Source organism: Oreochromis aureus, linkage group 23 (assembly GCF_013358895.1).
Source record: "Oreochromis aureus strain Israel breed Guangdong linkage group 23, ZZ_aureus, whole genome shotgun sequence".
NCBI classification, from domain to species: domain Eukaryota; kingdom Metazoa; phylum Chordata; class Actinopteri; order Cichliformes; family Cichlidae; genus Oreochromis; species Oreochromis aureus.
This window is the reverse complement of record NC_052963.1, coordinates 18,215,338-18,239,926: the sequence shown is the minus strand read 5'-3', so window position 1 is coordinate 18,239,926 and position 24,589 is coordinate 18,215,338. Positions and strand designations below refer to the sequence as shown.

The window sequence follows — 24,589 nt, the reverse complement described above, 5'->3', positions numbered from 1 at the left end:
AAGGCCACGTAATGGCTCTGTGTGTTGTGACATGTTTGGAATGAACTTTGCTAGGTATGTCACCATACCCAGAAATCGCTCCACATCTTTTTTGCACTCTGGTGTAGGCATTTTCTTTACTGCCTCTATCTTGCTCTGATCTGGTTTCAAACCATCTGCCGAGAAGATGTGGCCAAGGTATTTAATTTCCTCCAGGCCTACCTTGCATTTGTCCTTGTTCAGCTTGAAATTTTTTGCTCTTGCTCTCTCAAGCACTTGCCTCAGTCTGTCATCATGCTGTACTTTAGTCTCTCCCCAGATCAAAAGGTCGTCTATGTATGTCTCGACGCCATCAATCCCCTCAAACAGCTGCCTCACCGTCCTGTGGAATACTTCTGGAGCTGAATTAATTCCAAAAGGCAGGCGAAGGAATCTGTAACGACCAAAAGGTGTGTTGAATGTACAGAGACGAGAGCTGGCTTCATCCAATTTAAGTTGCCAAAATCCTGAGCTTGCGTCCAGCACAGTGAAGTATTTGGCCTTTGCCAGTCGGCTCGTTATCTCTTCAACTGTTGGCAACTGGTAGTGCTCTCTCATGACTGCTGTATTGAGATCACGTGGATCTAGGCAGACTCTCAGTCGTCCAGTAGCCTTTTTCCACAATGACGATTGGATTCACCCACTGGGTAGGCTCTTCAATTTTGTAATCACCTCCATTTTTCCATTCTGTCCAGTTCTACTTTGAGTTTTTCTCTCAAAGTGACAGGGATTTTTCTCGGTGGATGAACTTTTGGTGACACACTCTCATTAATTTGAATGGTGTGTTCTCCCTCAAGGCAACCTAGGCCCTCAAACACATCAGCAAATTCTTTGAAGATGTCCATTTCATCACTTTTATTCAGTGCCATCACTCTCTTGATGAGTCCCATTTCTTCACAAGTTTGAATTCCCAGAATTGGCTTGGTTTCTGATTTTACGACAATGAACTCCAAAACAAAACTTTTCTTTTTGTATTTCACTGCCCAAGTGCACTTTCCTTTAACTGCTATTTTGTCTCCGGTGTATGTTGACAACCTGACATTTGTGGGTCTAAGCATTTGCTTATTTCCTATTCTTCGTAGTAGACTGTAGGGAACCACATTAGCTTGTGCACCAGTATCAAGTTTGAATTTCACAGGTTTGTGGCCAACTTTTATTTCTACAGTCCATTCATCTGTTCGTGTCTGTGTTTTTGCATTTACAGCCCCAATGAACAGACTTGCCTGCTGATCCGTGGCTTCATCTGCGACAGTGTGCACTTTTCTCGATCTACACATTCTGGCAAAGTGATTCATTTTCCATGATTCTTGCACTGTTTGCCATAAGCAGGGCATTGACGTGATGCATGCTTAGTTCCACATCGTTTGCAATTAAATGTGCTTGCTTGGTCTTTGTCGTTCGGTTTCATCTTACTTTGTCTGTCTTTTTGCATGTCTGCTTATGTCTCACTGCATCTACGTCTTTACTTTCACGTGCAGAGACTTGAGCATTGTGATCCTCCTCATGCATTTGCTTGATTTGAGCTTTTTGTGGTCTCAGCTGCAATGCAAAGCTGAACTACTTTTTCGAGAGTAATGTCATCTTCTCTTAACAGCCTTTCTCTCATTGCATCTGATGTAATTCCACACACTACGCGATCTCTGATGAGGATTCTTGCAGTTGTCCAAATTCACATGACTTGGCCCTTAGCTTTAGCTCCGTGATGTACTGGCTAATTGGCATATCCCTTGCACACACGTGAAAAAAACTTGTACCTTTCATAGGTTATGTTCTTCTTTGGGTTACAGTATTCCTCAAATTTCTCCATTATTTTCGTCAGCTTATTCTCATCACCATTTTCCGCAAACGTGAAGGTATTGTACACTTCAACCGCCTCCTCTCCAGCAACGTGAAGAAATAGTGAAGACTGTACCTTGGGTGGCTTGCTAGCACCTCCTGTAGCCGCGAGATACAGCTCGAACCGTTGCCGAAACCGTCTCCAATTTTCCGAGAGGTTCCCTTGCAGCAAATCAAGTCCAACCGGTGGCTTAAGCCCTTCCATGTGTGCGACACTCTTGTTTAGCCTTAGCAGTTCACTTCTGACACCATGTTATAATATTGCTTCAGGGAGCAGACATGACACCGTCTTAGTTTCTAGCCATCACTTTTTATTATATCCCCACACCACCCTCCGGTGGCTTCCACATGAACTGCACCTTAAACAACAACTGTTCACTCGTATCATGACACTAATGACCAGTGAAATTCAAGTTAATTGCAATAGTGCTACAGAATAACCTGCTCAGGGTGGAAGAACTCAAAGTTTAGGAACCAGCTGATATCATACACATGGCAGAAACACCTCCCCTCTTGTTCTGTACCTCTGAAATATGAATATGTGGCTGAGCATGGAAACTGGAGAAGTCTTTATTCAGAATTATAATTTAAAATAAAAACTATAAAAGAGATCTTAAATGTGTTGCAGGTCCCCATTAGTGCATCGGTGTTTGGGCATTTAGCACCACTAACAGTATTTCTCACTGCAGCACCAGGTGCTGAAACTCACGTCACCATTTTTAAGAAAACACCTGCTTTTAGATGATCCTGAGAAGTGTTACAAAGCTTCAAAGTGAGTCCACTATCCTAGCCACTTGTGCCTCTCGGTGTACACACTCAAAGTTTGCGTCTTGCATCCTGCTACTATGTGTTGGATATTCTCCAGGTCACTTTTGCACAGTCTGTAGCTTGGGTCCTGTCTGCTGTGGTAGGCTCCTCCCTCTGTGGATCGGTTGCTTAGGGCCTGTTCTTGTTCTGCCATGATCAGAGTCTCTGCTTTCCTTTAAGTTGGCTTATCCAGCCACTGGTAGGATTTGTTGATATCAGCCTCTTCTTCTGTGTTCCTGGTACATCCCATGCAGGGGCTTGGTCGACCATGACGGTTCATCGTTTCTGGTGTGGCCATATCACTATCGTCCAACTTCACAGCAGAGGAAATGTGTGAAATAGTCAAAGTATTCCAAAGGTTAGAGAAATCATTTGAATTATAAAAATGTAGGCTATTAAAGTTGTTCATTACAAAACCTCTACATGTGAAGGTGTTCTACCTTTTGGGTGTAATAAAAAAAAAAATGTTTTCTTAGAGTTGGTATTTTCTGCTGCTGGATTTACAACGTCCGACTGAAATGCAAACATGTTTTTATGTGCTGTTAGCCCAACAAAAGCTCAACTGGAAAAACATGACTTGTGATGTTTATAGTGTTTATAAAGGTATAAAGTATTGAAATGCTGTTTTTTAATGGATTTTATGGTTTCTCCCTTTTTACACCTCCAAACACAGCTCACTCATGAAGAATAAACCTCTCAAGTTTGCATTCGCCCCTGTAAGCTGTTGAGTCCTGACTGCACCCAGACGGATTAATAGCAACACAACATTAGAAACCAAGAAGCAAGATGTTACTATGTTAACGAAGCTCAATAAATGTATAAAGTCATATTAATTATAACGAAAAGTTTTATTGTATTTTTATCATGATTTTACAAATATGATGCTTCTGCAATCCAAATTTAACTGTGTAACACATTATGGACATTTGTAAAAACAAAAAAAACAAATGTAATATCTATATATATATATATATATATATATATATATATATATATATATATATATATATATATATATATATATATATATATATATATATATATATATATATATATATATATATATATATATATATATATATATATATATATATATATATATATATATATATATATATATATATATATATATATATATATATATATATATATATATATATATATATATATATATATATATATTTCAGAAAAAACTGTGATTTTTCCCAATGTACAAATTTGTGACTTTAATCTGTACATATTTCTGACTATATATTCTTATATTTATTATTTATTACATATAAATTATATACATATATTTTGAGGGTGTTCTTGTTTTTGGTCGTCTGACCCCTCTGTGTTATTGTCTTCCTGTGTTTCCAGGTTTAGTTAAGGCTTTTCTCCGGTGGTTTATGTAACACCAACTCTTCTTCATCCTCATCGTCACAGTTTGATCCAGCACTGCTCTATCTCACAGTGTTGATGGTGGTGGAGCGGCGGTGTCTTCAGGTCCTGTGGGTACAACAACTTTTTACGTGGACAAGAAGAAAAAGACACCAGTTAGAGCAGGGGTACGTTACAGAGCAAAGCTGAATCACAAAGAACTAAAGTAAAATAAAATGAAGTCCATCTGATTATAGCTAAATAAAATTAATAAGTGAAAAACAAATAAACAGTACAATAAAATAATGCTGATAAACTTGTACAGAGTAATCTTTTGTGGATTCTTACCAGCATTTGCAACAAATAAGGCCAAACAGGAACACCAGAATCCCTACAAATGGTAAGCTCAGTAAAGCCCGATTCCCTAAGAAAATATAAAGATTAAATTAAGTTTACACGAACAATCTGTTCCAGTCTTTACATGTGAAAATGTATCAGTAATTAATAGATACACTACCACAGTCTCTGTTGTTTTAGTAATATAAAATTTAGTATTTTACTTATATATAATTTGTTGAGCTGATAACTCACTGATTAAGAGTGGATTCAGGATTTTTTCACTGTATTCATGGCTGACTGGGTTTTCCAGCTGACAGCTTATCAAATGCTCTCTGTTTGCCTACAAATGATAAGAAAAAAGGGGCTAATGAACACACACACACACACACACACACACACACACACACACACACACACACACACAGCATTTTAAATAGATAACAGAGTTCCTTTTTATTGTTTAACTTTTTAAGCACATATTGAATTTTACCATTTCCCAATGACTGAATTTTTGTTTTTTTTACAGTGGGGCTCAGGGTGCCAGAATACACCCAGATTTCCCTCCAACTCAGGGTGGGCAACTCCAGGCCCCGAGGGTCGGTGTCCTGCAGGTTTTAGATCTCACCTTGGGTCAACACACCTGAATCACATGATTAGTTCGTTACCAGGCCTCTGGAGAACTTCAGGACATGTTGAGGAGCTAATTTAGCCTTTTAAATCAGCTGTGTTGGTTCAAGGACACATCTAAAACCTGCAGGTACACCGGCCCTCGAGGCCTGGAGTTGCCTACCCCTGCTCCACCTTTTGAACTAATTGCCATGAAGCTAAAGATAATCATTGGACAGTCTGACTTCACTCTGTTTCTGATTCTGTTTTTGTAACATGTTGTTTTGTTTGTGTGTGGATTTGGATGTGCCAACATCAGTGTAATCCTTGTGAATTTTCATTAGTGCTGTCATGAGAGTTGCAGAAACAAGACTCCAGACTCCAAATTTCTCTTTTAAGCTGGACTTTCTGCTTCCAGCTATTTGTGCGCTCACAAAAAAGGGACATTTCACACATCAAGAGACACTTTTAGAGCACAAAGGGATCCCTATGAGAGATCACTATCAGATGATGATTATTTTTTTAATCGCTGCTGTTTGTTTCTCAAATGAAGGCTGCACACTGGAGGTCTGAAAATCTGGATAACTCTTCTGAATACAGTGTACAAAATTCAGCATTTAAGCTGTTATCTTCTTTGGTCTATAAGTGTTGCCATGTACAACACAGTATATATGTAATAAACTGAAGCTTTTACTTGACTTTTGGTCACTTTTGGTCTTTAAATAATGAAGGAAAAGCAAACAGGTGCTTTATACATTGTGTAAAGGCCAAATGCACGTAAAGCTACGATAAAATGTCTTGAAAGTATTTAGATCAAAAAAAAGTTTTGGATTCATTAGGTTTGGATAAAATGATAAAAATAACCAACAGAGCTGTCATGTGATTCAGTAATCAGATCCTGTTTATACCTGTGTGATGTTGAACTGATTGGTTGGAGACTGTTTCACCATATCACCAATCACCCAGTAATAGGTGATCGGTTTGGCGTCGTCTGTCACGTTGGGTTCACAAGTGAGAATACAGTAGGTCATCTCAGGGTGGCACCATGTGGACACAGTGGGATTAGGGACAGTGGCTGGTAGAAAAGGGAGAAAACCAACAAAGATTTAACGTAAAATCAGGTGAACTAGTCCGTGCTAGCTAGAGTATGAATTCCTCCTCCCACTTACTGATAACAATGATTTCTGTTGTGCTCATGACTTCATCATTAATCTCCGCCGTGTAGCTGCCGCTGTCGTTTAGAGCCAGGTTTGAGATCGTCAGGACCCCAGTGGAGGTATCCACCTCACAGCCATCTAAAAGTATGAAGCAAGGGTATCATCGTGGATCATTTCAATATATTAGCACAGAAATTCCCTTAAACTTAAACATAGTTTAAGGTGCTAACCGTTTGATGAAATTTACATCACTGGAATCCAAGAGTTATTTAAAGGTTAATACCTCATAACACTTTAAATAAATAATGTACCCCTAAAAATCTACTTAGCCTGTTAATGAAGGCTTAAGTTACACAGTCCTTGCAACCTCTGGTTGCTATCGAAAGATATTTATTCTCTGGCCAGTTGGTGAATGTTTGCTGAAGATCCCGGGATGTCCCTGGGTGAATACTCACAAAGAGGGTGCTTCACCACAAACCTCCTGGTGCCTGACAGCAAATTAATTCTGTCCATCTGGGTGTAGCAATTACAGTGGCTGAAACATTCACTCTCTCATCCAAGTGACTTCTTCAGGTCTTTTTCAGTGAAGTCACCGAAAAAGAGTGAAGAAGTCACTTGGATGAGAGACTTCTTTCGAAAAAACTTCCACTCACTGAATATATGTTATGTTCAGATGAACAGAATCAACTTGCTGGGATTTTCTTACCTGGATGATTAAGCAGGCATCAAGACTGCTTGTGATTGCACACATCACATTGACGTGGAAACCAGTAGTTTGCATAAAGTTGGTGAATTGTCTGTGTGACCTAAGACTTAACTAACTTGCCAACTAACCAGTGAGTGGAAGTCAAACCTGAAAAAAATGCAGATACTTTTCTGCCTTACCTGCGAAATCAGCATGTTTCAAAACCTGCAACTTTTACTTTGAAGGCAAACGAGCTCTGTTTCCAGTTTGTGTCACACTTTTGAGTTTAACATACACTTGGGGCTGCTAATGACCAAACAATTGCAAGCAGGTTTTCAGTGGAGCACCAAATACGTCTTTGCGACCAATTCCACCTTTCTACAGTCAGCAAATTCCCACAACTACTTGCCACCCAATCAGTCAGAGAAAACACATTTTTCCGTGGCAACCGATGGTTGTCAGGCAGTCACCAACTAGTCTCTTGGTCTGCGTAAATGTGTCCCTTAAAATATTATTTAAGTAAAGGTTTAAGTTTATTTAAAGATCGTCAGTACCAAAACCTTCATGTTTGGTGTATTTTCAAGGGTTAAATTAAAGGAAAAATGTAAGGATACTTTTAGGCTTCATAGTTTTACAATGAGAGTCAAGACTTTTTTTCTAAATATGCTACATATAAACATTAAAAATGTGTAATCTGTGTATGTATATGGATTTAAATCTTGAGTGAATGTACCTCGGAAGTGCCAGGAGGTGTAAGGTTCTCGTCTGGACCACTCCAGAGCAATGTCCTGATCATGTGTCCACTTGATCCTGGTGATGGAAGCAGGCGCAGAGCCTGGTGTGAGGACGACTTTGTCACCCACTTTCTTGTAGACGCCTTCTTTCTCTGCAAAATCAACATATTAAGAGTTTCACATTCAATTCTTTAAATGCACTATTGCTTTAATTTACAGTTTGGTCTTATGCAATGTAGACATCCAGGTTGTGGGGGCAGCAGTATAAGTGGAGATGCTCAGACCTCCCTCTTCTCATCCACCTCCTCCAAGTCTTTTGAAAATACACCGAGGCATTTCCAAGCAAACTGAGAATTGTAACCTCTGCAGGATTTCTACTCTGAGATCTTCTCCATTTGTATCTGTGGTTATATTCTTTTGGTCACTACCCACAGCTCATGGTCATAGGTGAAAGCATGGCTCGACCGGCCCTCAGCAACAAACCTTCGCCCCAGTGTAAGCAGGAGATAATGAAGAGAACAGAATCACATAATCTGCAAACAGCAGAGATGAGATCCTGAGATCACCAAACATGATCTGCTCCATCCCTCGGCTGTGCCTAGAAATTACTTCCAGAATCAATGACAAAGGGTAGCCTGGGTGGAGTCCAACACCCACCATTGTGAGCCAAGCTCTAACTGTTGATCAGGGACCAAAAGCCCGTAACAAAAGCCACTCCCGGGCGTCCCCACACAATACCCTGACAACTGTAGTAGAATGTTGAAGTGCACAAAACACATGTCAACCGGTTGATCAATTCCTCTTCAATCTGATTTGATTAATGGTCAGACTCTCATCTCCAGCACCCTGACATAAACCTTTCCAAGGAGAGGTTAAGAAGCACGATACTCCTGGAGTTGGAAGTCAGCACTGAGCAGCTTCCCCTACCCGAATCTTTGCTTCAACACCACCCTTAAGTCTGGTTCCATGGCCAAACTCACCTCCTACCAGGAGGCTGTCTGTCACCCACCTCCAGAGTTTCATGGGCCAGAAAAGCTGGATAGGACTCCTTCTTCAGCTTGACAGAACTCTTTACTTCTCGTTTGGGGGTTGCTGCCATGGTAGACACCGACCACTGCATGAACCATTCTGACTCAGTGTCCCCAGCTTCCCCCAGAACACTTTCAAAACTCTGACTGCTCTATTTTAATTTCCTTTTTTTTATTTTTTAGCATTTCTATTACGTGTTCTTGACTCTAGTCAGCTGTGGGAGGAATTTCAGCAAATTTAATTTACTGTATAAGAAAAGGCAAATTTATACTACTTACAGTACTTATTGATCACGCTAAATAGCTTAAGCAGCAGATCCACTGTAACTATTTATGACTTTATAGACATGAATTCCATGTGCAAAACAAAAATGTATAAACATTCATCTTGATGCTAAAAAAAAATGATACATCAGCCTTTTACAACATTGTACTTTTATGTGATGAATCATTTATTACATCAGTAGTAAATGAAGTGAAATGTACAATACTTTGCACTGAAATCTAAGTGAACATGCTTGTGAAAAAGATCCTATTTTACAGCATAACACTGATTACCATCGAAGCACAACAAGGATTTCCTTAGTGAAGTGAACCATTCACCACAGTCACAGGTTTCTGTCTTTAACAGTCTCAGAGTTTTTTCTTTCCTTGTTTGTATACATGGATTTCTCCAAAACATGTGTCAGTCTTGATTACTGATAGATTGCTATACTGTAATATGGAGCCTTATTTACAGTTGTGCAGCACTGGTTTGTCTCGTTGTTTCACAGAATTATGTTACCAAGATGTGATGGTAGCAAAAGTGGCCATTAGGGGTCACTGTGGAGTTGGCTGTCGGACTGTTAGAAAACTTGTTAAGTTGCTTCAAACCTTTCAGTGTTTCACAATGTTATCACTAATTTTAAATATACTAATACAATTATAAGTGGTAGGTTACATCACAAATACTTTATGTTATTATTATTACTTTTATTCAGGTTTGTAGCTTAACAGCACATTAAAATAATTAATTTTATTTATGAACACTTGTTTGTATGGCAGTGTTATTGTTATTGTGTATTTTTAAAACTTAATGCAGCACAGGCGAAGCCTCGGGCAACCGGGCAGACTCAAAACAAAGGTATGCACAGTACAGCTTACAGGACGTTAACATAGTATTCTGGATAGTAAACATATAATATGAGACTGATGACAAGAAGGAGAAAACACACTTATACATAAACACACCACACCAATAAAAAATGGTTCTTTGGTTAAGTTAGGCACAAACTGTGTTGAACATGCAGTACTTTCTGGTTCTGGTTTATATTCAATAAATATGTCATTTGTCACTTCATTTGTTGTACCTGTAGCATTTTTTATATGTATGGCAGCCAATCCCGTGGTTGTGGTTGGTTGCCAAAAGTGCACAGTATGACTTTAATCATGGATACAAACATTATATATAAACATTTTATATTTTTGTTTGCTTACCTGAAACTTTGAGTTTGTACCAGTGGGACTGTTTCACTTTAGAGTGAAAAGTACACCAACCCGTCCCAGTCCTGTTTTTTCTAATTATCTATCAAACTTCCACACAGAGTATCCAAAACTCACCTGAGTTACCACCCAGCGTCTTCAAAGCCACCACCAGAATCATAAAACCCATACTACAGTAGTCAGAGAAGAATTACATGTGATAAGTTGTGCAGCCCTTACCCTCAGTCCTGTAACTGATAAAAGCATGAAATCAATTAAACAAGAAGCATGACATGACAGCTCCGATAAATCTCAATAATTTTATCGTCTTTGTTCTCATGATTTTACAAATATCATACTTGCCTCCAACAACAGTGCAGATAATCACAATTGAGCTCTTTTGGAAAAAGAATGAAGTTATGCACATTCACATCTACAAATACATGAAAAAAGGGGTTAAAAATGTCTGTTTTCTCCCGTATGGAAAAGATATATATAAATCTTAGAAAGTTTGTATCTGTCTTGTGTTAAACTTGTATGAAAAGCATACAAGAGTGAAAACAGATATAAGATCCCTTGAAAAATTATATAAATGAAACTTGTATAGTTTGGATACTTACTAAAACAATATATGAAAGTAATGAGAAAGTGGCCCCTTTCATGAGTAAATCATGTAAGCCTTATATGATTCACTATATGAAGTAGGCCACATCTTATGCAAGTCTCTAATAAGTTTTTACTCTTTCTTTTCCATATGGGCTACCACAGACCAAATAAAGCCCTTTTTTTGAACCTAAAGAATACATCACACGTGTCTGATCTTTGGCATGCTAGCATCAATCATCTGTAAGTCTTTATATTATTTTCTTCTACAGTTAAAGTCTGAACATTGAGCATGGAGCCACTGCTGCCATGTTGTTAGTGTGTAAAGAAAATAAACATCTGTATACATCTTCTTTATACTTTATTATTCTAGTTGCTTCCGTACGTTTTTTGGCACTTAACTACTTCTACAATTTTCAGCCGATTTTCACCGTTCTAACCCTAACCGTTCACCCCCCTAACCCTAACCCTAACTCAGCAATCATATGACCACCTATGAGCAAGCACTTTGGCGACAGTGGGAAGGAAAAACTCCCTTTTAACAGGAAGAAACCTCCGGCAGAACCAGGCTCAGGGAGGGGCGGGGCCATCTGCTGCGACCGGTTGGGGTGAGAGAGGGAAAACAGGATAAAGACATGCTGTGGAAGAGAGACAGAGATTAATAACAGATATGATTCGATGCAGAGAGGTCTATTAACACATACTGAGTGAGAAAGGTGACTGGAAAGGAAAAACTCAGTGCATCATGGTAATCCCCGGCAGCCTACGTCTATTGCAGCATAACTAAGGGAGGATTCACAGTCACCGGGTCCAGCCCTAACTATATGCTTTAGCAAAAAGGAAAGTTTTAAGCTTAATCTTGAAAGTAGAGATAGTGTCTGTCTCCCGAATCCAAACTGGAAGCTGGTTCCACAGAAGAGGGGCCTGAAAACTGAAGGCTCTCCCTCCCATTCTACTTTTAAATACTCTAGGAACAGCAAGTAGGCCTGCAGAGCGAGAGCGAAGTGCTCTAATAGGGTGATATGGTACTACAAGGTCATTAAGATAAGATGGGGCCTGATTATTTAAGACCTTGTATGTGAGGAGCAGGATTTTGAATTCAATTCTGGATTTAACAGGAAGCCAATGAAGGGAAGCCAATACAGGAGAAATATGCTCTCTCTTTCTAGTCCCTGTCAGGACTCTTGCTGCAGCATTTTGGATTAGCTGAAGACTTTTCAGTGAGTTTTTAGGACATCCTGATAATAATGAATTACAGTAGTCCAGCCTGGAAGTAATAAATGCATGAACTAGTTTTTCAGCGTCACTCTGAGACAGGATATTTCTAACTTTAGAGATGTTGCGCAAATGGAAGAAATCAGTCTTACATATTTGTTTAATATGTGCATTGAAGGACATGTCCTGGTCAAAAATGACTCCAAGGTTCCTCACAGTATTACTGGAGGCCAAGGTAATGCCATCCACAGTAAGAATCTGGTTAGATACCATATTTCTAAGAATTTCAGGGTTGAGTACAATAACCTCAGTTTTATCTGAATTAAGAAGCAGAAAGTTAGCGGCCATCCAGGTCTTTATGTCTTTAAGACATTCCTGCAGTTTAACTAATTGGTGTGTGTTACCTGGCTTCATGGATAGATAGAGCTGCGTGTCATCTGCATAGCAGTGAAAACTTATGGTATGTCTTCTAATGATGTTGCCTAGGGGAAGCATATATAATGTAAACAGAATTGGTCCTAGCACTGAACCCTGTGGAACACCATAATTGACCTTAGTGTGTGAAGAGGACTCTCCATTTACATGTACAAATTGGAGTCTATTAGATAGATATGATACAAACCACTGCAGTACAGTACCTGTAATACCTACAGCATGTTCTAATCGCTCTAATAGGATATTATGGTCAACAGTATCGAATGCTGCACTAAGGTCTAGCAGGACAAGCACAGAGATGAGTCCACTGTCAGAGGCCATAAGAAGATCATTTGTAACCTTCACTAAAGCTGTTTCTGTGCTGTGATGAGCTCTGAAACCTGACTGAAACTCTTCAGATAAGCCATTCCTCTGCAGATGATCTGTTAGCTGTTTGACAACTACTCTTTCAAGGATTTTTGATATGAAAGGAAGGTTGGAGATTGGCCTATAATTAGCTAAGACAGCTGGGTCTAGAGATGGCTTTTTAAGTAAAGGTTTAACTACAGCCAGCTTGAAGGCCTGTGGTACATAGCCGATTATTAGAGATAGATTGATCATATTTAAGATCGAAGAATTAATTAATGGCAGGACTTCTTTGAGCAGTTTTATAGGAATGGGGTCTAAAAGACACGTTGATAGTTTGGAGGAAGTAATTATTGAAGTTAACTCAGAAAGATCAATTGGAGAAAAAGAGTCTAACTTAACATCAATGGTACTAAAAGTAGCTGTAGACGATATTACATCTGTGGGATGATTATTGGTAATTTTTTCTCTAATGATAAGAATTTTATTTGTGAAGAAGTTCATGAAGTCATTACTAGTTAGAGTTAAAGGGATTGTTGGCTCAGTAGAGCTCTGACTTTTTGTCAGCCTGGCTACAGTGCTGAAGAGAAACCTGGGGTTGTTCTTATTTTCTTCAATCAGTGACGAATAGTAAGATGTTCTGGCTTTGCGGAGGGCTTTCTTATAAATCAGCAAACTATTTCTCCAGGCTAAATGATGATCCTCTAAATTTGTGACACGCCATTTCCTCTCCAGCTTACGAGTCATCTGCTTTAGGCTACGTGTTTGAGAATTATACCACGGAGTCAGGGACTTCTGATTTTAGACCTTAGTTTTCACAGGAGCTACAGTATCCAGAGTCGTATGTAGTGAGGAGGTAAAATTATTAACAAGATAATCGACCTCTGTTGGGGTAGCGTTCAGATAGCTGCTCTGCTCTATGTTGGTACAGGGCATTGAAGATGATAACAGTGGGTGGATTATATTCTTAAACTTAGTTACAGCACTTTCAGAAAGACATCTACTTTGATAAAGTCTACTCCCCACTGCTGTGTAATCAATTATTGTAAATGTAAATGTTATCAGGAAATGATCAGACAGCAGAGGGTTTTCAGGAAACACTGTTAAATGTTCAGTTTCTATGCCATATGTTAAAACAAGATCTAGAGTGTGATTAAAGTGGTGGGTGGGTTCTTTTACATTTTGAGAGAAGCCAATTGAGTCTAATAACAGATTAAATGCCATGTTGAGGCTGTCATTTGTAGCATCTACATGGATGTTAAAATAACCGACAATAATTATTTTATCTGAGCTGAGCACTAAATCAGATAAAAAGTCTGAGAAATCAGAGAGAAACTCTGTGTAAGGCCCAGGTGGACGATAGATGATAACAAGTAAGACTGGTTTCTGAGTTTTACAGCTGGGGTGGACGAGGCTAAGCATCAGGCTTTCAAATGAATTAAAAGTCTGTCTTGGTTAATTAATAGGCTGGTGTGAAAAATTGCTGCCACACCGCCCCCTCGGCCTGTGCTTCGAGGTTTCTGGTAGTTAGAATGACTCGGGGGTGTTGATTCATTTAAACTAACATAGGCTACGTTCACACTGCAGGCGAAAGCGCATCAAATCCTATTTTTTTGACCCTATGCGACCCATATCCGATCATGGTATGACAGTGTGAACGGCACAAATCCGATATTTTCAAATCCGATCTGGGTCACTTTCGTATGTGGTACTGAATCCGATACATATTAGATCAGGGGTGCCCAATCCCAGTCCTCGAGAGCTACTGTCCTGCAGCTTTTAGATGCATCCCTACTCCAACACAGCTGAATCAAATAGTTGGATTACCAATTCGGCATGCCATCAAGTCTGGCAAAGGCCTGATAACGAGCCATTCATTTGATTCAGGTGTGCTGGAACAAGGACGCATCTAAAAGCTGCAGGGCAGTAGCTCTCGAGGACTGGGATTGGGCACCCCTGTATTAGATGCTTTAGAAGCGACTGCTGTCTGAATGGTCAGGTCGCATTAAATCCGTCTTTTACGTCACTGACACAAGACAGACGCCAATTATCAGCACCGGTGAAGCTCCCGAGAAGACATTGTGAACGCTTCCTGGCCATCCAGTGTACATGTTAGTGAAACTGACTGAATGTGTGTGAATGTTAGCTATGAAGCACTTAGAAAGATGTGCTTGTGTGAATGGGTGAATGCACAAGTTGTGTAAAGCGCTTTGAGTGCTCAGAAAGAGTAGAAAAACACTATATAAGAACCAGTCCAAATCTGCAACTATCCTTTGAAGCACCGCTCCTCTCTAAAACAGCAATAAGGATCATTATTAGGTTATTTACATTATTATGTAAAGAACTTTATAACTTATAGCAAAAATTGGGAAATGTAAAGTCCGAAGTCTTTATATTAAGGCCATCAGTCAAACAATATTGTTTGCTCTGGGTCTAAACAGAGCGCGTTGTGTGTGACGTCTTCTTTTGCGCATGCGGGCCGCTTTGAGGGTTCACACTAGAGCGCATTTGCTGTCGCATTTTATTTGTAGTGTGAACAAGCAGACAAAAAAAATCGGATTTGATCAAAAAAATCGGAATTGAGTATTAAGACCTGTAGTGTGAAGGTAGCCTTAATCACCTATCTGCAACCAGGTTTCTGTAAGGCAGAGTAAATCGATTTGTTGATCAATTATTAAGTCATGTACTAACAGAGACTTGGAGGAGAGAGACCTAATATTTAATAATCCACATTTCACTGTTTTACTCTTTGGTTCAGATGTGGATACTGTATTGTTCTTTCTTTGTGATTTTTTATGTTTAAGTTGTTTGTTGCTGGTTTTTAGTTTGTTTTTTGTCTGTTTGGGAGCTGACACAGTCTCTATGGAGATGGGTTTTTGGGGGGTAGCAGGAGGAGAGGAGCTGCAGAGAGGTGTGTAAGACTGCAACTCTGCTTCCTGGTCCCAACTCTGGATAGTCATATTTAATAAATTTGTCCATATTTCTAGAAATGAGAGCTGCTCCATCCAAAGTGGGATGGATGCCGTCTCTCCTAACAAGACCAGGTTCCCTCCAGAAGTTTTGCCAATTATCTATGAAGCCCACATCGTTTCTGGGACACCACTCAGACAGCCAGCAATTTAAGGAGAACGTGCGGCTAAACATGTCACTCCTGGTCTGATTGGGGAGGGGACCAGAGAAAACTACAGAGTCCAACATTGTTTTGGCAAAGTTACACACCGACTCAATATTGATTTTAGTGATCTCCAATTGGCGTAACCGAGTGTCATTACTGCCGACGTGAATTATGATTTTACTGAATTTACATTTACCCTTAGCCAGCAGTTTTAAATTTCCTTCAATGTCGCCTGCTCTGGCTCCTGGAAGACAATTGACTATGGTTGCCGGTGTCTCTAGCTTCACGTGTCTGAGAACAGAATCACCAATTACCAGAGTTTGACCCCCGGCGGGTGTGTCGCCGAGTGGGGAAAAACGGTTAGACACATGAGAAAAATGGTTAGACACATTTATGAATTTGAGGAGTGGACCCAAAATGCAGACACAAAGGAACGTGAAAGAAAATTTGAATATTAACAGAAAGCAAGCCATTTATTAAGGCTGGTAAAAGAGGCAGAACCAGCTTCCAGTTTGGATTCGGGAGACAGACACTATCTCTACTTTTAGGATTAGGCTTCAAAATTTCCTTTTTGCTAAAGCATATAGTTAGGGTTGGATCAGGTGACTCTGAATCCTCCCTTAGTTGTGCTGCAGTAGACGTAGGCTGCCAGGGATTCCCATGATGCACTGAGTTTTTCCTTTCCAGTCACCTTTCTCACTCACTATGTGTTAATAGACCTCTCTGCACTGAATCATACTTGTTATTAATCCACAGCATGTCTTTATCCTGTCTTCCTTCTCTCACCCCAACCGGTCGCAGCAGATGGCCGCCCCTCCCTGAGCCTGGTTCTGCCGGAGGTTTCTTCCTGTTAAAAGGGAGTTTTTCCTTCCCACTGTTGCCAAAGTGCTTGCTCATAGGGGGTCATATGATTGTTGGGTTTTTCTCTGTATCTATTATTGTACGATCTACTGTACAATATAAAGCGCCTTGAGGCGACTTCTGTTGTGATTTGGCGCTATATAAATAAAATTGAATTGAGTTAAATTAAAAGATTACAAAACAAAAGGCAGAGGTGAAGCTAAACAATAACCCAGTGGTTCCCAAACTTTTTTTGCTGGGCCCCCCTTGTTTAACAAGAAAAATGTTCGCGCCCCCCGACCCCCGCGCACACACGCACACATCCTTCAACCACACACACACCCATATTTTGCTCCATTGCGGTTTATTTCACACCTCAAACATTTATTAAACAATTAAGCAAATACAAATAATCTGCAATAAATTACAGGTAGTAAGAAAATAAAAAAACAACTCTTTTACGCTCCGTCCGCACCTACACGGGTATTTTTGAACGCGCAGCTGTTTCGGGCACATGTAAACGGCGTATCGAATCACCGAGAACGGAGATTTTTAAAACTCCTTTTTTGCGTTTACCTGTGGACAAGGAATACAGAGTTTGTCACGCAATGTCAAAGGTATGTGCCTTTTTCACGTCACACTGTGCGCCACGTTATTGTTTACATGAGATGAATTGCAGAATGGCAGATAGAGACAAAATACTGTTAATCTGACTCTGCAGGTTTTACACGCTTACATATACAGGCCATTACTGTCCCTGCATTTAGAAAGGCAGAGGCATCACGGTGTAATTATTTTACATGTAGTTGTTTTTTTTCTGTGTAATAATGTTCAACATTGCTATCAATACATTTTTCAAAAAACCCTCTACAAAATGGGTTCAAAACATAAACAACTGTGGGATACTGTTTGTCCGTGATTTGAACAGCCCAGCGCTGCTCCCGATGCAGGGAAAACTAATTCTGCAGGGAGACCTACCTCAGCACTTGTGCAGGTGAAACCAAAGGGAAGATATGCTTCACCATATTTTCTAGTCTTTGGCTTAGAATGAAGTTGGTTTGGAAACATATTCAGCAATGCTTCATCTCCTGCTTTATGCGTTTGTGTGGGCGCCCGTGCTAGCATTGTCCAAGCGTTGTTTTTGTTTTTGTTTTTTTTTCCCTTTTCATGCCGCGCCCCCCCTGCAATAGCTCTGCGCCCCCCCCTAGGGGGCGGGCCCCACACTTTGGGAACCACTGCAATAACCTAACCTGGGGAAAATAAGTTTTATTAAAAAACAAACAAACCATGAAACCTGACATAGATACAAAGATACCTGGAACATGGAAACGTGGCACCAAAGACAACAGATGACCTGACACTGAACAAAGGAGGACAGGACTTACAGTGGCTTGCAAAAGTATTCGCCCCCCTTGAACTTTTCCACATTTTGTCACATTACAGCCACAAACATGAATCAATTTTATTGTAATTCCACGTGAAAGACCAATACAAAGTGGTGTACACGTGAGAAGTGGAACGAAAATCATACATGATTCCAAACATTTTTTTACAAATAAATAACTGAAAAGTGGGGTGTGTGTAATTATTCAGCCCCCTGAGTCAATACTTTGTAGAACCACCTTTTGCTGCAATTGGATTCCATTGAAATTGATTCATGTTTGTTGCAGTAATGTGACAAAATGTGGAAAAGGGGGACGAATACTTTTCCAAGCCACTGTAAGTACACAGAGAGATAATGAGGGGATGAGGAACAGCTGGGACAAATCAGACCTAACAAGACAAGGGGAAACAAAACTAGACACACTGCATATAGGACAAGCACTTTCAGAATAAAACAGACATCACAAGGGTAATCTAATAAACAAATGAACTTAGCTAACCTAAAGAACTTAAAAATAAACATCGACATCCAAACAAACTGAAACTTAAAATGCTGGGTCAACAGACCCAGGAAAGTGACAGTAAAATCATTTATTATACACATTATACTTATTTTCTTAAATTGCTTATCTATTATCTGTATTTTCACCTGAGGGTCAAGGGTGCTGCTCTTCTTTTCATGACAAATTAGGACATGTTTATGATAACACACTGACAATATCAGGACAATTTTGGCATTACTCTATCAGTGAACAGCACGCCCATGCTAACTTAAACTAGACCAGCAAGCTAACCACATGTGTATTAAGTGTTACTTAAGAATAGGAACCAAACAAATTAACGGAATGAAATTAACTGTAACAGCAGTTTGCAAAACCTTGTGACAGTTCTCAAGTGTTCCTACCTCAAATACAGCGCGTGTCGCTGTGTTTTTGTTGTTAAATGGACGAGGAGAGCCCGTGGCTGACGAGGATGCAGCATAGTGATGCGCGAATCATGAACGAATCGTTCAATACTCGAGAATCACTTTACTGACTCATGAATCATGATTCACAAGCCCAACTGACTCACTGACTCATCCCTGTTGCTGTTAGCAGCAATATATCTAGCTTATAATTAAAATTGTGGAGAAAAACACAACATCCAGTATCTTAACAAAAACATTTCTGCTCTGAACTGGAAGAAAAAACCCTGAGTAGAAGCTCACATCAAGACAATAGCTCCTCGGTTCACAGTAGCATCGCTCTGCTAACATGCTAACAGCACATTTGAGCTACTCACCCCCTCCCTTCCTGTGCTGAACTGTAGGGTAAGCAAATCACTCATGACTCACTAACCCCCTCCCTCCTGTGCTGAATCGCAAGCTTAAGCAAATCACTCATGACTCACTAACCCCCTCCCTCCTGTGCTGAATCGCAAGCGTAAGCAAATCACTCATGACTCACTCACCCCCTCCCTCCTGGCTCACAGCTTCTTCTTCTTCTCGGTTGGCAACCAATGTTAAGGCGCATTACCGCCCCCTGGCTCACAGCTCAGTGGACATTTAGGCCGTTTATCAATGCCCAAGTACGCGAGTACGTACTCGCCGAGAACGCACGGGAGTACGTACCCGCCGAGAACGCGAGCACGGACTCGCGATATGTACAATTGGAACACCTGCGTGCGTGATGATGTCACAGGTCCGGAGTTTTACTGCCGTCCCCTCCTAATTTAACTGTGAGTAACATGTTATGAAGCTTAACTGTAATCACAGCCAAGCCGGTTTACTCAAACACTGAAATAAACCAAACATTAACATTTAGAAGTGATCTAAGTGACTTATATATCATTTTTAACCTCAGTAGTGAAACCTCTATTAATAAAAATAGTGTACATGTACATATACGTGTACATACCTTAATAAAAACAAGCAGGTGAGATGTTAGAACGCTTTTATTTCTATTCTAGTGGACACTCAATACTATAGACAGCTGCTTGAGTTTCTTTAACCTGAGTAGTGAGAAGTCCGCGAGCGGTGGGGGGGGGGTTGAAAACGATGTGCCGGGAGTCCGCTGTTGAGTTTTGGACGAAAGGCATTCTGGGATATATAGCTGTCCCAAGTCCACACCGATGCATGCTCGATAAAACGGGCGGATCGAGAACACATCCGGGACTTTTTCGCGTTCTCGGCTTGATGCGTGCCAATTGGAACAGTACTTGGTCTCCGACTGATGACGTATCACGAGTACACGAGAACGCAAGTACGCACAAGTACGCATATTGATAAACGCCCTTAGATGAGAAAATATATATTTGACACATTTAAGGAAAATACTAATAAAATAAAAATAAACAAAATAAATGTTCCCTTTAGAATTTTTTTTGCTCTATAAAATAGTTTTCTTTTAGAATCACTCATCTTAGCAGTAGGATTTACATGAAGAGAAACAAATTAAGTTTGAGTGAAAATGTAAATTTTTTGCACTCTCTGGTCAACTGACTCAGTGAATCAAATGTCTCAAAAAACCCGATTCACTTTGGTGAGTGACTCATTAAAACTCGATTCAGTAAAAAAGAATCAAATTTACCATCACTAATGCAGCATTTCGTCAGTGGAGCATAGAATGACGTCTGTGATTGGTCAACAAGTGAGTAAAGATGCATCTGATTGTTCGAAAGCCTCAATCAAAGAGCTGCTGGTCACGACAAGATACAAACTCGCCGGAGCTCTGAGTGAACGGCACATCCGGGACCTTCAGCACTCAGGAGGGATTTATCTTGACGTATGTATTTACCTTTGATATCCATGACTCGAGGCACATTTCGCAAGGTAAAGTTGTATGTTTAACAAGCTAATTAACGTTAGTTAAACGGAATTAAAACAATACACAATCGATTTGAACAAACTGAAAGTGGTGAATGATGATAAATGTTAAAAAATTACTTAAGATTTATCTTCAACAATAGATATTAGAAGTTAAATTTAACTGTTTTTAAATTCCCACCGGAGTTAAAGGGACCTGCGGCCTTGCATGTGCTCTGCATCGTCAACTGCAGAGACAGTCAGTCTAAGCTCTTTTTAAGTGTAGCTAACTGCAACACACATTTTTTTTCAACACAAGATATGTTTGGGGGGATTAAAATGATAATATTAATGTTTTCGTATTTATTTATTTATTTTTTTGTTATGTTTTTTTAACCTGTCCCGTTTGGTTCTTTTGCCATCAGAATTATTGTCTAAAGGCGAAGAAAGATGCCCAACGGATTTACTTTACCAAATGGACCATCCCAGCCTTGCCGTAATGGTCCATCTGATTCACCTTTTATTGTTTATTTTATTTTCACTTGCTGAATACGGGACAGACTTGACTGGTGGAAAGAAAGGGGGAGAAAGAAAGAGGAAAAGAAAAAAACCTGAGAAGAGGGACGGGGAAAAGGGCAAAAACAAAACCAACAGAATAAGCAGACAAAAAAATACATATCGATCACCTGGATCACCTGTTGAGAAAGAAAAAGAAAGCAAGCAGAAGAAGACGAGAGTAATAAACAAGATCACAATGATATATGGAATATGACAGTAAATACTAAATATTAAACATTATGGTGCAGCACGTGAGATCGACAGCGCACAGTGTGCTTTGAAGTAGGAGCCCAAAAGGGTGTAGTTTGTGTGTGTGATCACCCGTGTGTACACCTGTGAGCATGAACGCTTGTTTTTAAAAGGTTCCTTCATGTAATGATCTGCTAGAGGGTGTGGGGGGCCACAGCCCCGACCTCCAGGGCATGAAGCAGGTATGGAGGAGATCAAAACTCCAGACGTCCAGAGGCCCCCAGAACACAAGAGACCAAGGAAGACCAACAGAGGGCAGCTGCGCCACTATCCCAGAAAGAGCTGAGGAGAGTCCCAGATGAGGGGTCACTCAGCAGCCGCGAGCAGAAGCCAGGGGGTTGCAGTGACGTGCTCGTGAGCTCCGCCGGCAGCCAGCTGTGCCTGAGTGACCGAGCCCCAGGCCGAGGGCACCCCATCCCCGAAGTGGCCCGAGCGAGCCCCAGGCTCCGTGCCCCGATAAGCAGCCGCCAAGGAGTGAGCCGGTGGGTACCTGGGCGCCCACCCCCGGACACAAAGAACCACCAACGCACCAATGTCTGAGAGCGTCTGCCACCGGCAGGGGAAGTGGTGGGGGGAGATGGGCCTCCAAACCTTGGAGGGCCTGAGATGTCCCCAGAGAGGTGGGGTCTGATACCCAACCTGACATATAGACACAGACATACAGGCACACACAGATATGAACATCCATTCCCACCCTCATGCTCTCAACACTCACCCAACGTGGAGACAGACATAGAGACACTGTACACACAATCACACTCCCCAAAGCGTACTCTAGGCCCCGGGTCTAGGTACCCTTGCCCCTGGAGGGGAAACTGCGCCCAGACCCAGGTGGTGTTACCCTTTTCCCTGCGGTGGGAGAAGCAGACCGCCCGACTCCGCAGCAGCAGGGAGGCCCCACATTCCAGACCCCAGTCGGATGGCCAACTCCTCCTCCTAGCCCCCGCTCCAGCAGGTCAAGCAGAGAACGGGGGTGTAGGAAGACTCCAAACCTCCTCCACCCGCTCATATGTAGTGTTGATGTATGTGTGTTCTAAGGTGCATTTAAAACCCAGGAGGGCATGGAGCTACCTGCCAGAGCAGCAGGTAAGCGTATAGCCCCTCCTGCTAGCCCTCAATGTCTACATGTATTTAAAATTGAGAGGTGGGCAGCGACGCCAGGGGTGAGGTGTACACCCTGGTGGTGATTGGAATCCGTGTAGCGTGCCCACCCCAAGATCCTATATATATGTGTAATGAGAGTGTGAGTAATGTGAATGTCTAAGTTGTGGGATAAAATTGAGGCAGAGGCAGCCAGAAGGGGACAGAGGGGGATGTCTCCTCTGCACCCTGGTGACACACCCCTACCCCAAGGCCCTGCATTTGTGGGTGATTGTGGTGGAGCGGGAAGAGGGAGGCAGCTGGAGATGGGGAGGGAAGGAAGGAGGGGCAGTGACCCCTCCTGGGGTCAGCTCCCTGCTGACCCCAGTAGGCACCCCCATACTCTGCAACCCGCCAGGGAAAAGGGGGGCCCAGGCCCATCCAGACCGGGGCCCAGTGCAGCAGCGCCGCCTGGCCCCACAGAGCCCGGGACAGTCCACCTGACCCCACCACAGAGAAAACTGCACCCACCCCATCATCCACTCATCTTCCAGACTACACAAGACAATAGACGCCCAGGCTGAGATCTTCCTCCACCTCTCCTGTATCTCCCCTCCTGCAGAGAGAGTTCCTGAAGAGAGGAAGGCTCCTGCAGGATGTGACAACCTCCCCACCAGTCGAAGAGCCCCCAGGTGAGTACGATGCACAGGCGGCACCCTGCGCCAGGACTGGGCCCCCATACACCCACCCGCCCACAACCCCGGCAACACACCAACCAGGACCCAAGCCCCTGAGGCTTGGCCAGGGCCCCAGCCCAGAGACGGAGTTCCCCAGAACCTCACGCCCATCCCGGACCCACCCAGGGGCAGCCAGGCTACCAGGTCAGTAACCCACGTCCGTCAGCACAGACCCTCCCTAGCCCTGCTGCACGCAGCCACGAGGAAACCGTCACCTAAGAGCCAACAGAGCCCCTAATTGGCCATGACCGCTACCCCGGGTTGAGCCCCCAAGGAAGATGCTCCCGGGAACCCCCGATGCCCTAAGCCTGTCCCTACCCCACACCAATCACAACAGTGAAGGTGGGACCAAACTATGACCCCCACCCCACTAGGTGATGGAGCTGATCAAAGGAGCCCAGAGCAATTGATCTGATGTGGTGGCAGAGGCTGTATCAAGACTAATGTGATCTAATAGATAATTTCTATATTGGTTAGAATTAAGATTATTTTTATTTTTCCAGTTCATGAGGACTGTTTTCTTGGCTATGCATAGGGCAGTGAAAACCATATGGGCTATATTCTTTTCCGGAGTGACATTATCTAAGCTGCCCAACAAACATACTAAAGGGGAAGTTGGAATGTTACATTTCAGACACTTTGATAAGTCTTCACATATCTCGCGCCAAAACTTCTGAACTGGTGGACAGAACCAAAGTGCGTGGATATAATTGTCCGGTGAATTGGTTTGGCAGTGTGAGCAGTTGTTGGTAGACGTAAAGCCCATCTTGAACATCCGATGACCTGTATAGTGTACTCTATGTAGTATTTTGTATTGAATTAATTGAAGACTGGGATTTCTAATTAGATGAAAAGTTTTTAAGCAAATCTGAGACCAGAAGTTTTGGTCAAAGTTAACTGATAAATCCGCTTCCCATTTTGCAATAGGAAGTGATATTGATTCATCTGTTTTAGAAAGCATTCTGTATATTTTGGATAGTAATTTGGGGTTTTAAGAGTAAGAAATTGAACCACACTTGGTGGTGTTTGTAGTTCAACTTGACCCGTTTAAATCTCTATTTTACTATGGATTTAATTTGCTGATATTCTAAAAATCTTTTCTTGTTGATCCCATATTGTATAACTAGTCTGTCAAATGAAATAAATTCTGTTCCTTCTAGTATATGTTCTAAATATTTGATTCCTTTACTACTCCAATCTGAAAAGTTTATCAT

General features: G+C 41.4%; 2 protein-coding genes across 12 annotated transcripts in view; both read right to left on the bottom strand.

Annotated features, from left to right (window-relative positions):
* LOC116312279 (dextranase-like) overlaps window positions 1–24,589 on the bottom strand; it is a 75,959-nt gene that overhangs the window by 34,231 nt on the left and 17,139 nt on the right. The gene's annotated exons all lie outside the window — the stretch shown is intronic.
* On the bottom strand, window positions 3,861–19,032 carry LOC120436397. 3 transcript variants are annotated; one of them, XM_039607377.1, is made up of 8 exons: window positions 18,874–19,032; window positions 10,172–10,224; window positions 7,544–7,696; window positions 6,138–6,263; window positions 5,877–6,043; window positions 4,615–4,702; window positions 4,372–4,447; window positions 3,861–4,167 (listed from the first exon to the last, which is right to left on the bottom strand). In XM_039607377.1, exons 1-8 carry the CDS (start codon window positions 18,948–18,950, stop codon window positions 4,146–4,148), a joined length of 762 nt encoding a protein of 253 aa, XP_039463311.1. In that variant the 5' UTR covers window positions 18,951–19,032; the 3' UTR covers window positions 3,861–4,145. The 3 variants fall into 3 exon arrangements, 2 of the variants coding, with proteins under 2 accessions (XP_039463311.1, XP_039463312.1); XM_039607378.1 differs by having other exon boundaries at window positions 10,172–10,466; window positions 18,874–18,888; XR_005610383.1 differs by lacking the exon at window positions 4,615–4,702.

Excerpts from the sequence above, each read along its gene's own strand:
- LOC120436397 (XM_039607377.1), bottom strand. The coding sequence starts at position 18,950 with ATGCTGCATCCTCGTCAGCCACGGGCTCTCCTCGTCCATTTAACAACA. Across the intron at positions 6,264-7,543 it reads CACCTCCTGGCACTTCCGAG|ATGGCTGTGAGGTGGATACC; the intron begins GTACATTCACTC and ends TCATACTTTTAG. Across the intron at positions 4,703-5,876 it reads ATCAGTTCAACATCACACAG|GCAAACAGAGAGCATTTGAT; the intron begins GTATAAACAGGA and ends TATCATTTGTAG.